At 36.4% G+C, this 14,019-nt stretch overlaps 1 protein-coding gene across 2 annotated transcripts in view; it reads right to left on the bottom strand.

Annotated features, from left to right (window-relative positions):
- The window catches only part of LOC139962901 (U3 small nucleolar RNA-associated protein 14 homolog A-like), a 20,398-nt gene extending 6,379 nt beyond the window's left edge, over positions 1 to 14,019 (bottom strand). The window contains exons 1-8 of one of the 2 annotated variants that reach the window (XM_071963293.1): positions 13,729 to 14,019; positions 11,990 to 12,062; positions 10,933 to 11,003; positions 9,818 to 9,882; positions 8,452 to 8,591; positions 7,418 to 7,573; positions 5,904 to 6,026; positions 378 to 472 (exon numbers count right to left, since the gene is read on the bottom strand). In XM_071963293.1, coding sequence (XP_071819394.1) covers positions 378 to 472; positions 5,904 to 6,026; positions 7,418 to 7,573; positions 8,452 to 8,591; positions 9,818 to 9,882; positions 10,933 to 11,003; positions 11,990 to 12,052 — 713 coding nt within the window. In that variant the 5' untranslated portion in view covers positions 12,053 to 12,062; positions 13,729 to 14,019. The remainder of the gene's footprint in view (positions 1 to 377; positions 473 to 5,903; positions 6,027 to 7,417; positions 7,574 to 8,451; positions 8,592 to 9,817; positions 9,883 to 10,932; positions 11,004 to 11,989; positions 12,063 to 13,728) is intronic. The other variant, XM_071963292.1, reaches the window with a different exon arrangement.

The following is a 14,019-nucleotide window of genomic DNA, read 5'->3' as shown; positions in this document are numbered from 1 at the left end:
AAAAAAAATTCTTCTGTTTTATTTCAAAAGACCACAAAAAATGAAGATAAGTCTTACAGATCCTGAGAATAGCCCAATACAGGTTCCTAGTTGGTAAAATCTAAGAGCTTGAAGAAGCGAACACATGGACTAGGGGACTTAATGTTATAGTCATTGTTTTTACCAGTCAACATTAATTAGTTATTAATGAACATGAAATTGCCTGCCAACGATGAAAGGATAAGTACAACCTCTGTAATAAGTTTTTTTTTTCCTTTCTTGAGCTCCTTTTCATCTTTTATAGCCATTCACTCAAGAAGTTCCTTTTTCCAGACTTTCAAAACTTTTGAAAAGATATTTAAAAATAAAGCATATAAAAAATTTGAAAAAAAACTCACTTTTTGCTCTTAATTCTTTTCTGACGTTTACATTTTGATTCATAGTACGACTGCAGGGCTCTGGATTTCTGAAGTTCAGCTCTCCGAATCTGGGCCTAGATTGAAGGGAGAAAAAAAACGCAAGTACGTCAATAATATTTGTTTTTTAAACTGTATTCTGTCAATTTCATTTTACGTAAGCTCTCATTCTCTATATTTCTTAATACTGAACTGTTAAAAGGACATTCTCGTGGTGGAAAATGCGACACTTATGTATTAAGGTAAAATATTCTAGTGTAATTTCGAAAACTCCATCTCAATATCTCTAATGTCTCTACCTCAAGATATAGTTGATTGAACGTAAATTTATATTTTGACTGGGTAAACCCTCGATTCTTCCCTGGCGTAGTCTCAAATGAACTGTCGAGATGCGATCATTCGCTCTGGTTGTTGCCAGATGCATTATTAACTCCATACTTGCAAAAACTTTTCATATTCTTGCCATACAAAATGCTATAAAGATCTGGTTTTTCACGTTTACACGTAGATGTAGAAAATTTCCTGCATATTTCTTGTTATTAATCATGAATCATCTTCAGACCCCAGGATACCCATTTCAATCAACTAATTTTGAACCTGTACTTTGACATATGTATCATAAATTGTGATGCCATAGAACTTGTCCCACAAATGTCTATTATTGAATTAAGTGTTGCCTTTCATCTATATAGTCTCTACCCTACTGTAGAGCTGTATATCCAATCTATAATGTTCAGTGCACATGGTCGCTAGCCAATACTTAAAGTTTATGTGAAGAGCTGTGTGTTTAGAAACCACAAAACTTACTCATTTGGTTATTTACAAAGACCTGTCTCCTGTGCATATGGAAGAAGGCGGGTGAGTGACCTTAGAGAGGGTAGTTGGGGGGGGGGGGGACGTACAAGGATGTTACCAGTGCTGAGGCCAAGGTAGGTCAGAACGAGTACTGTAGGTGTGGGACACAGGTACAAGAGGAATGAACTCAATTTTGTTTGTACTTGACTGTAATAAAATGATATCAATTAATATCGCACTACAAATATCTATCTATACTGTCTAACAGTCTTATTTCACTATCATGACAATATTTTTTCTTTTTCCTTTCCTGTTGGGGAGGGGGAAAAGGGAGGGGTAGGGGGAGGGGGCTTCATTCATTCATGTATTCATGTTTTTATAGGTTTCATGATTTTGAAAACTTAGCATAATTTATAGTGAATGAAAGTTTGATTATAAAGTGTAGGGATAAGTGATATGAAAAGTTGATCAAAAGTCAAATGGTTAAACAAATCTTGGAAGTCAATACTGATGGTTTTATTCCTTAATGTTGACTGCAGGAAAATCTATTTGCAACGTGTCATGTTATCTTTCAGGGCAAACCCCTCCATTCTTCTCAAAATCAACTTGCCATGTTGGATTTACATCATGGACAATAAGTTATATTTAACATTTATTCATTCAAGTCAAACACCTGTATTGATGGCAAGGAACAAAGAAAATTTTGCAAGTCGAACAACAATGACTAGGTGGGCGTAAAATATACAGAGCAATCACATTGTTAAGAACACCAATAATATGCATTATGAACGTTTGTTTGCTTTGGCATTGGTTTTTAAACACTAAATATGATCAGTTCTAATTATGGTATTATATAGTTGCTTTTCTTTAAGTTTATTTCTGCTGCAATGGAATTTCTCCCTATTTATATTTGTAAAAAAAAAAAAAATTAAATTGGGGGTGGATTGAGTCTCTGCCTTGCAATGATACAAAATCACCAATTCCAGTGATGTTGTAGCCAAAAGCTGAACTGAGAAACTCTGCAAATTGCCTTCCTAATTCCAGGTTAATTTCAAATTGATACTTTTAGGTGAAAACTATATTTGCCAAATATTCATGTGACCTTAGCATTCACCTGCACACAATTGATGACCTTGTCAAACTCATAAACTTACAACAAGTGCAGTTGGCTTTAACAAATTGCAGGAATCAATATTTTTGCTTTTTTTTAAATGTCAATGTATGAAAATGGTAAAATATAAAATTTAATGTAGAGTGAGTTAAGAATGAGCATGGCGTTAGTTTTACTATAATTTCAAGCTATATTGGTCCCAAGACTCTGTGTACAGTTGTAAATTAATGATCTTTGATAAATACTGGTTTAGTATGATTAGATAAAAACTGGTTTAGATAAATACTGGTTTAGATAAATGGTTTAGATAAATACTGGTTTAGTATGATAAAGTATGATTATTCAAGCCTGCACCTTTCACATCCAATATCATGTCATTACATGTCACATGTTCACACAACATGATACTGATTGATTTTACTCATTTGAAAATTTATAACTACATAAACTGCACTTGCAAACCTTGCAATCTGCTGACTCATTGTTGGGGGCTTTTAAAGAAATATTGATCATTTTCAAGCACTGCTTGATTGGTCAAGAAACTTTGGACTTTGCATGACTCTGCAGCCTTGTCTATATTTCAAGCTAATTAAGTTTTCAAACAGTTTGTTAGCCTCCAACAATTAGTCACATGTTTCAACAGTATCAACCTAAATCAAACTGAATTTAATTTGCTCTAGAAATAGATGGCGCTATTGACTTTTTGACCTGAAAAAATTCTGCCTTTAATGTCCATTAGCTTCAATTGGAGGGTGTGTTACAAGGATAATGCTAGAAGATTAAACCGTGCTGCACCTATAATAATGGCAGAGGTTCTATATAGATGGGTGATATACCATGCAGGAAAGCCCATAATCAGAGGGAATTGGCAATAGCCTCCAAATAACTAGCTGTTTCTCATGGTCCTTCAATATCTAGAAGGGTTGGTGTTATCAAGGGTGGGGGGTGGGGAGAGAGGGTGGGGAGAGGGGGATGACTAAGGTGTTCAACACTGTACCAACTGCTTCCATTGACTCATCTTGATACACCATTTTTTTTTCTGATCAGATATTATTTTGAAATTGAGCATTAACTCACTTTAGAATTGCTAGGAGGGGGTAAGGACGGGGGGGGGGGGGGGTAAGGGAGGGCCACAGGTATAACTAACACTAGAACAGAGGCCTAATGGGACTAATACTAATGATACTGTTATAAACTTATTTTCAGAGGGAACAGTCAAAAGCAAAAAATTGTCAAATAAAAGTTATTTCGACAACTTATTTGTAATCCGGTTAATAAAACTAATGCGATTTCCAAACAGAGATACATAATATCTGGAGTGAACAGGAAAAATCCAAACGTTGTATGATTGCGTCAGAAAAATATGAATATGCAGAGAAAAACAAAACATTGACGTATGTTTCGAAGCTAGAAAATTCAACCTTGAACCTGTGTTTAATTAAAATCTAAAAATATCAGGATTTCAAGTGCTATTATTTTTTTTTCTACACCTATTATACGCCAGCCAAAGTCGATCCAAGTCATACATTTCTTCTTTCATTTCTTCCAGATGAAAAGTTTTGAGTGGGGGGGTTTATATTTTCCCCCAATTTAGACAAATCATTGTATTGGGATCAAAACATGTTGAATTGTGACCTTGAAAGCTTTCTATGTCGTTGTTTTCAATTGTTTAAATTCTATTGTGAATAAATTATTCATAGATCTCAAAACTGAACCTATGGCATTGATAAAACATTTTGAAACTCCGACACAATGTTTTTAGCACAATAGAAATGCAGATTTTAGCAGAAGTAAATACTGTTTTTATTTTTAAATTAATCAAGTAATCATATACACCCACCCCTCCAGTGCGTCATTACTTTTGTTTTGTATGCATTGGCATGTCGAGGTCAGGATTGTATGAACACGAACTAGAAAGGGTTGCATGCACCACCCATGCATTTGACACATGTATGTATGTTATGCTTCAGACTTGTAACAAGCCCAATATATAATGCCAATTTGGGCCCTTAATTGACCGGGTGTTAGGTGGCCTCAGTCAGGGTCGTAGCCAAATATTTTAATGGGGAGGGGGGGGGGGACAGCAGCATTTTAAGAGGGGCATTTCTCACAAAGGGGAGCTATATTACACTTAACGGAGTGCAATGATATACAACTTTGGCCAAAAATGCCTCCCACATTGCAGGAAATAAGCAATAACTTGGACATCAAAGTCTGATTCCCTCTACTTTAGTCTGTGACTTCTTGGCCACACTAACACGACCCAACCAACAGTTCCGTTCTCAATACGAGGAAACCTTCCCCGTTTGCCGGACAAGAGCGGCTAATACAGGTCTTATCGTGCCTTCACTCGTCTTGTAACTCACAGCTTAGATAAAGGATGGTATGACCACATATGGCCTCAACATATGTTGCGCATAAGTTTCATGTGAGATGAAACTGACGTCATGTTAGCTGAATGATGTTAAATGGCTGTTGACATGTTGTTTACCAAACATAGTAATGACATTATGTCTTGTCAAAACAGTGCGTAATAAAATTTTCAAAAAAGCAGTTCTATGCAGGGCTCCAATAAAACCCGACGACACCTATGACAATTTCCCTATCGGTGACCCCCTATCGGTGACCACCTATCCCTTCCCATTCGTGCTCTTAAAATTCATCTAACACCGAATGCAACGACTGCCCGGTTGCAGTAGGTGCCCTCGCAATTACCTCGATCATGAAACTATATTCTATATCAAGGCTCAAACGGTTGTTCCGAAACTCCAGCATACGTTTGTATTGGAACACAGCTAGTACTGAAGCAACTGCAGCAGGAAATGTAAACAGATCTTTAGCCGACGCTTTGAATCATTCCTCGCTTATGTCAGTTCTGTATGTGACATGTGTATTCCTCATTTTGGGTTTAAAGTGCCTCTGTGACCTTTCCAAATTTTGGAAAATTGCCTTGGTGCCATTTTTGAAAAGTCAAAAAACAAACGAAGTTGCTACAGGGCCACTGCCAGTTCCCTCAAAATCCCATGGCAATTGCTAAATTGCCATAGAAAATCTGCCATGCCCCTCTGCCTCTAACTTGAATATCTCTAGAAGCATTAAAATAACAGAGCGCTAAAGCATAAAAGGTAAACAGATCTTGACAAAAAGTCAACACTATGAATCGTTCCTCACTGCTGTCAGTTTTGTGTGTGTATTCCTAAGTTTGGTTTAAAGCTCCTTTTGGGACCTTTCAAAATTGCCTTGGTGCCATTTTTGAAAAGTCAGAAAGAAAAGTTGCTACAGTACACTGCCAGTTCCCTGAAAATCCATGGCAATTTACTAACTTGCCATAGAAAGTTTGCCATGCCCCTTTGCCTCTAACTTGAATATCTCTGGAAACATTAAATTAACTGAGCACTAAAACTATTCTTTTATTTCCTTCGACTGTCAACATCTCAAGTCTAAAATTCTGCCTTGAGTCATTATGACAATACTGGTACATGCCATGTTGGAAATATGTACGTACCACCACCACCATTTTGATCCTAAATTGAGCCCCCAAACCCTCACCACATCTACCACTTTTACTCTTTAAAATATTTTTTTTTCTTTTCAAATAGTACCTCTTCTAGGCTCATGGCGCTTAACACCTCCTCTTCTGCTCTGGTTAATTCTTTGTCTTTGGTTTCGGCGTATTTGTTACCGTTCAACAGTTTGTAGATTTCTTCCTCCAGTGGTGTGGTCGGCTAGAAAATTAACACAAAAGAACATAGTGTTTATAAACCGTTCCCTGTCGCACGACGATGACAGTTTATACTTCTCTACAATTTCTTCTCACCTCAGATAAATAAAATTTAAGATATAACTAGAGGGGGTAATACAACAACAGCAAAATTCACTGCTGCATCAGCAACCCAGAAATTATTTACAAAAATGTGATCGAGTATGTCACATGACGAATGATGAGGCAAGATATCAGTATTTTGATAAGTAACAGAATTGCACAAGGGCTTGAAATATATGTATTGTATGTTTGTATTTTAGATCCTCCTGCAAGCAGGCACTCGCTAAGAAGCCCCATTGGCTTATCAAAGCCGCAAGCTGACCAAAGTCAGTCTCTTACATTCATATTTAACCTGTATGATTATGAGTTGTATACACTGAATTGAATTGTCAATTGTCAACAACTCTGTAACTGGACGACATACATTAATCTTGGAGTGACTCGAACTGGGGATCTAATGATTAAAAGGCACCATATTTAATACTAAAATCAATGCAAGTTGCAATGAATGATACTCAACAGGGTTTTAATATTGTTTCATTTTTTTTCCTACCTTTTGTGAGTCATATACAGACACATTTACCATAACGAGTATCGGATATTAATTGTGCTTGAGAAAAGAGAATAAAATACCTTAGTTTTGTGGACTTTCTCTTTGGACAGATCAAAGGAACTTCACGATCAAACTAAATTTAATACTTGTAACAGATTCTAATTTAATTTTCTTTCTTATAAAGCATCTTTTTTTGTCATCTTAAAAAATATTTCCAACAAATTCAATGAATATGCAGTTTATGAGCTAAACTTGCAAGTTTCCATGGAATTAACAAATTATCACAGAGACTCTTAAATCTTATGTACTTGGCATTCTGTGATGTTGGATATAAATTTAAGGACAAAATTTTTGTTTTTTAATTTTGGAAGTTAATGCACCAAGACCTAACATATTTTGCATGTAAGAAATGGGACAAAAGTTATTATTATTCTGAACCAGTGATTTTAACCATTGTTTTACCCATTAAATCTTGTTTTTTCTGGTTAAATATTGGACTGATTACCGGAGTGAAGTTGGGTGAAAGGGAAAAATGGTTGAGCAATTTTATTAATTGTCAATGCTACCACCAGCTGTGAAACTTTGCTACATTTTCCTCAGGGAAGGTGAATACAAGAAGGTTTATGTACTGATATAACTTTGGACAAAGAAACATGATTTAACTTTTGATAAAACAAGACATGAAAACCTTGAAACATTCAAAAAGTAAACCTCAATCACAATGTCTTGCCGATTTCGTTTCGTTTACTCGATATGTGTTGTAGTTTTCCGAGACAGAGAATAAACTGGCTAATACAAACCTTGAACCTCTGAGCAAAATCTTCCGTGGACTGCAAACCAATCTTGGCTTGGTTTAACGGAAAGGACATATGCTCAACTTTCCGGTTCGTTTTGACGACTTGGTCCCACTTTCCGATGTCCTTGCTGACCTTCTTGTAAGCGACTGTTCTTTGAATCTGGAAAGGAAGAAACATTTCACATTAACGAAACTTGGAAGGAAGGAATAAAGGAATCGACTCTGGGTGCAAGCTCAGGCAAAACTTTACTTGAGAGAACACTTTAATTAAGAGACAAAACGGCACAACTATTGCTATTTTACAAAAGCTACTAAGGGCCAGGATTAAATTATATCTAATGTGGGTTTATTCAAAGTTCATTTTCACTGAAAATCAGTCTCTCATTTTTGCTCATTTTGTATTTCACATTGTATACAAACCAGGACAACCTCATGAAATGGCTTAAAATACTTGGCTATAATTTCAGTTACAATTGACTTTAAACTCTACAAAGGAATACGTTTAATTTAAATTAGCCTACAAATGAATACTTCATTTCACTATGTCATCTTGTGGATAAGTATCTCAAAATCTTTAAAACATGGGCCCAGGATAATGCTTAAAAGAAGGGGAAAAATGCAAGACCACAACATTTCAAATTGTTAGTCTAAGGAAGTGGAAGATGATTTGGCAAATGGCCCATTGGTCCTAAGTTCCAGATTTCTAAGCATGAGCCTACTAGTATGGTAGGGGAAGTTGCTATGTTACACTGGTCCCATATCCTGTTCTGGACTTCAAGCATGGGGCTAGGAGATGTGGTGGAGGAAGGTAGCAGGGGGAATTTCAGCAAGTAGTCATCCTTCAGTCAAGACGTTAAATCTCAATTTTCAGCCATCTATTTACTATTAATAAAGTTCAAGCATAAAACTTAGTGGGATTTATGGAATTATTTAAAACAGCACAATACTGCAAAAAAATCAGCAGAATTAGTAATAAATGTTTTTCATTCCCCAGTCTCCTAAAAGGATTTGACAGAAAGCAGGACATCTTTTCCATACCTTTTCCGCCTCGTGAGAATATAACGGAATGTCCAGCGTCTTCTTCTTGGAGACAATACTTTTGAGCTGTTTCTTCAAGAACACCTGGTCTTGGTTCTTTTGTAAAGAGTTTAAAAGATTCCTGACTTCGACAACACCCTCTGGAGACAGACAGACAGATATTTCATTATCAAAGAGTAATAGCCACAACAAAAAAACTTTCAAAATAACATTTTTCAAAAAAAGAATTCATGATATACAGTCGTGATGTGGTGGGCAGCAAATTTTGTTCATCCATTCCATATCACATCACACTATACATAAGTTTTCTGTTTGTACACAAATCAATAAAAAATTAAAAAATTGCTGTCCCTTCAGTAGATGGCTACGAATAAAAAGAACTATGTAAAGTGAGGTATATCGGTGGTCCAATGTAAAGGTTATATTTATTACATGCGTTAACCCTAAATCTTGTTCCCCCATCTGTCACCACTCTTCTCATAGCTCTCTTCCACATTTTTTTTCTCCACATTTTTCTGTCTTTCTCCTTCTGCAGTTTATTCCCTACCCTCTTCCCTTAATCCTCTCTTTGTCCCTCTACAGTTTATCTCCTACCACCTCTTCCACAGTGTTGGTTTGTTTCTTCTCTCCATCCCTTGTCTACTAATCCCCTTACATCTATCTCTTTTGTGTTCACCCTGCTCATTAACCTGTCTGAATTCTGTGTGTGTATTTGTCCCTTTTGATACTGTAACTTGTCATTTAGCCTCTGAAGAAGATCCTGCTAGGATCGAAACGTCAGACCCACTTACTTTTACACCAACCCTAAATCTTCTAAAACTAAAAATGTCAGCTAATTAGTTAGGACCACAATTTCCTAAATACTGACATTCCCATCATCCCATCAGAGCTATAATAGGGATGCTAAGAGCAACAAGTTCCTTTAACAGGATATTTTCAAAATTTACGATGTTTCAAAATTAACCATAATATGACTAGGCGACATTCATCGTTGCTGTAAAATTTGAAGCCCCTTCTTATGGATGAAAGTTGGAACCCTTCATGCCCCAAGTCTACTTCTACTACCAAATGTGTCACGTTTGGCTAATGATATCTCGAAAAATGGCACGGATGGATCCAATGGAAATTACACCTCAACACTTTTATCATCTTCTATCACCTTTTACCATCCAATCATTCATTTTCCACTGATTTTTATTCTTTAAAGTTTAACAATGATTTCAAATCCCACCTTTAACAGTAAAAGAAATTGAGCAGCTCAGGAGACAAGCATGAAAATGGTTGCCCAATGGACTGAGATGTACCGAGAACAATGGCCTTCTATCATTTCAAAACACTTAATATTATGAGCCTGATAACTACGTACCACCAGCGGTAGACAGTCCAAATTCTGAGACCGCTCCCGGCTCCGAGCGTAGCTGGGATTTTCCTCTGTGAAAAAAAGAAAATTTCGAAGTAGTGAAGGAATCTATTTACAGAACAAAATAAATTCTAGGACTAAATACTAAATTCCCCCTCCCTTCCCCCCCCCCCCACTCCTGCACTTGCCCCCAGCATACCATACAAAATCTGACAGCTGTTTTCAATTCAAATGGTACTCTGTTGTGTAAATAAATTAAAAAGCAGGTCACTGTAAGTCTAGCTAAAAGTTAAGAGGATTTCCTCAAGGTTTACTGAGATACTCCATCTCAATATATAATTAGAAAATGCTGGTGGATTCTCATTTTCCACAATTTAGCATTCGACCATGAACCGCTTGCTCTCCACCAAGATCACGCCATCTTTAATTTAATATTATATTCTGTACTTGGGAAAGGATCTTTTGGTTCTGTCCTCTGCTTCCATCTGCTGACAATAACATGTTTAATGTATGAAAGTTACTTTTGTTACAAATTCTACTACTTCATATAGATTCTTTTCTAGGGTTTTTCTTAGTTTCCTTAGATGTCCAAAGTAGCTGCTCATAGTTGCAGAGGACTGTCATGCCTTCACCACCTTTACATCTATCTCCTCATGAAAGAGCCTTGGCAAATGTGCTTCAAAGTTGATGTAGAGATGAAGCTTTGTACTAATGGTTTGTTTTGAAAATTTACAAATTTTTTTCAAGTGTCCGTTCAGAACGGATTTAACTCATGAGAAATGTTACGAGTATGCAACCAGTTGTCGGTGATTTGTGTGGTGGGAGTGGTTGGGGTGGGGGTGGGGGAAGAGTAATAACAAGGCACACACACTCACCACAATTTTGTCTTTTGGGCTTAGTTGTTTAAAAGGTAGTGTTTGAAATCCACAAAAGGAAAGAATTTTCTCAGATCCCATTATCTTTCCTGCTCATTCCCTTCCCCCTCCTCTACCCCCTCAACCCCATCCCATCCCCCTTATGACCTCCACTCTCAAATGTCATCAATGTCCAAGTGTTTGATGAATTGTGACAATAGTTTAAACAAATATTGACATTTCTGTTTTCCCTTTTCATTGGCTCACCTCCCTTTACCGCTCATCTTTGACATTGCTGTCAATAGTTTGATATGCCTTCCATCGTCTGCTACCTCTTCCTGCAAGACATCAGAATATTAAAGACAGATCATTGAAGCATATCGTATCAAATCATTCATAGAGTTCATGAAAGTAAATAACTATTGCCCTTGAAGATGAGAAATGACCTAAATTGTCAGTCATTCGGATTTCAAAAGGCATGTTACAGCCACTCTCGAAGATCTTTTACCGTACTGAGGCATCTTAGTCTGACGAGAGCAAAGACATTGCTTTGTTTTGAGTATGGGATACAAACTGGTCACCTCAGGAATAAAAAATTTAAAAAACCTGTACTCTAGCAACTGATCGATACAGCCCTTTATTGGTGATGATCCCTACAGTCATAAAACTCAGTTTTGTGTTCCATCTGAGAAATTATCCTAACGTAAGTATGTGTATTGAACTAAGTAGTCCAGTCATTTTAATCAATGAATGTCGGTCGCTTAATAGAGGATCATTTGTCAAAAATTACGAGTGTTCTACAAGCTGATAGCAGTGTTTTCTAATAATAATAATAATATTCAGCAGTTATTTTTAGGACGATTAATCGACCACAAATGTGGGAGGAGCCCCGCAAGGGCTTATGGATTACAATTTACATGTCGAGTGGCTTCCAATTAAACATTTTAACTCTAATTTGGAATTTTCTCAATTTATAAAGTCATTTCAGTTCTGTAATTTGCTCTTGGATGAAAAACCCACCTTACTATGACCCGGCCGGGAAATTAACCCGGAACCTCCCGATTGCCAAGCCTCATTGCTTCCTTTATCCACTTGGTCACAGTCTAAAACAGATCAAAACTTATTTTTGTGACTTGGTCAGACTTGGTCATCAATGGTCATCCTTAATGGCCAGTAAGCTAAACATTCTGTACATGCCATGGGAATTTTTAAAGCACCAAGCACTTACAACAGAGTTCAGATCAAAGCATCTGATTCCTTTCTTTAACTCTACCACATAAATTTGGCCTAGAGTATATCAGTATATAAGCAAGACAAACATTACCTCATCCTCACTCAGTTCCTCTTCACTGGAATTCATCACAGCCTCTTTTTGGAGAGATACCATTTTATAAGATCTGTTAATGAAACACAAATAAAAATCAAACAAACCGTGAGTTACTTACAGAGCTCTGTAGTTTGTATAGCGTATATACTGTATGTTTCTTACTGAAAATATTTTTTGCACAGAATAGAACTTTGTTGTTAGAGATATATATATTTTCTTAAATAGATTACAAATATATTTTTGAACAGAATATAATATTTTCTATAGAATTGATATATTTCCTGTCATAGAATTTATTTAGTTTGTTAGAGAACAATATTTTTCTGTCACAGAATTTATATATTTTTTGAACAGGATGTTTATTTTTTTAGAGAATAAGATTTTTTATCTCTTAGAGAATAACTATACTCTTGGCATAGAATTGTGTGTGTGTTAGAGATAATATCTATTTTACAGAATATTTACTGTAAGAGAATATATATTTTTGCACAGAATACATAAAAAATATTTTCTGTACGCCTGGAGAATATATGACTATATACTTTAAAGGATGAATATAATTGTCAGAGAATGTATAAATATGACTAAAATGCATTTTGCAGTAAACCATGCATGTATTTTGCAAGTAAAGCATATATATATTTGTACGTAATGTATTCCACTTTCTCATGCCATATGATGCTTTAACAAACTTCATGAAATCACATACACAGCTGAAGCATCTAGATCTAAAACCACTGAGCTTATCCTCATCATCTCTAGTCTAGGCTCTAGTCTAGTCCATCCTTTAAAATAATACTAATGCCCTTGCTATCACAATTTATACCATCATACTGACCTATGAGTTTGCGATGTAACAATCAAATCATATTGGTGGCAGTTTCCTGTGTGCACCTGTGAGTGATATGTGTGACACACTAGGCCTAGGCAGCCCTCTTTATCTGTATAGTAAAGGCTTCATAATTGACGCACCCTCGTAATTGACGCACCTTCAAATATTACTAGCAACGATACAGCAGGCCACCTAAACTTTTTGCAGTCAAGCAGAATTACATATCTCATGAGTTTTGATCCATTTCAGCTATTTGCTGACCAAATTGTATTTTTTTAAGCTTTTTACACCCTCCCCAAGTTTTGAACAATTTTTGGGCATTTCGAAATCTTACACCTAAAATTAACCAACAGAACCTCAATATGATATCACTACTCTCTGGGACCTGACCTGTCTGAGCTTAGAGACTCAGAGCATAGCAAACAGCATCCAAAGTCAATGGATGTATACTAAGGCCTACACTACAGTTAGCTAATCGACGAATGTGTCAATTTAGGGGTAGGCCTATGAAAGAACTTGACACGGCAGACATTTTGTGGTCAAATCCTGCTCAATTGAATTTGTACGATGCATAAGCACAGAACCTTAAATATTTTGAGATTATTACATTTCTGAGGAGCTACACATATGAAAAACACATACAGTTGAGTGATTTTTATTTTTCCTTTATAGTCATCGTTGGTCAAAGGCTTAAGTGCGTCAATTATGAGCCCACCATGCTATAGCAAGGGCCTCATTAGACTTGGCCTAGCCTACATGCTACATATCACGATACTAAAAAATTATCCAACCACCAGTTAGCATCTTGGGTACTTTGACCGAAATCGCGATAGTAGCTTCTCGGGAAAGAAACTTCTTAGTATATATCTTGGGCGACATACGCTAGAACTAATTGTACACTTACAGAGAATTCGCAAAACCGATACTGCGATACACTAATGGTTATTAGGAAACGTAGATTTTATGCCTATATTCTTGCCTGACTGTGGCCTATTGTAGGTGTTTCACGTTCTCCGAGAACATTAACCTTCACGTGGCTGGTTAATCGAGTACAGCGAAATCTCTTAAATCCTGGTTACTTATAAGGCAGGATAACAGGGATATTATTCGTATGAAAGAGTGCATTCATCCTAGCGTATTCGGTATTGTGTCTCCAGCGGCCACATGTCTTTCGGAGTCCCAGAAAATGTATTAC

Source organism: Apostichopus japonicus, chromosome 21 (assembly GCF_037975245.1).
Source record: "Apostichopus japonicus isolate 1M-3 chromosome 21, ASM3797524v1, whole genome shotgun sequence".
In the NCBI taxonomy this organism is placed as follows: domain Eukaryota; kingdom Metazoa; phylum Echinodermata; class Holothuroidea; order Aspidochirotida; family Stichopodidae; genus Apostichopus; species Apostichopus japonicus.
The sequence above is the reverse complement of the archived record's forward strand: the minus strand, read 5'-3'. Positions and strand labels throughout refer to the sequence as shown.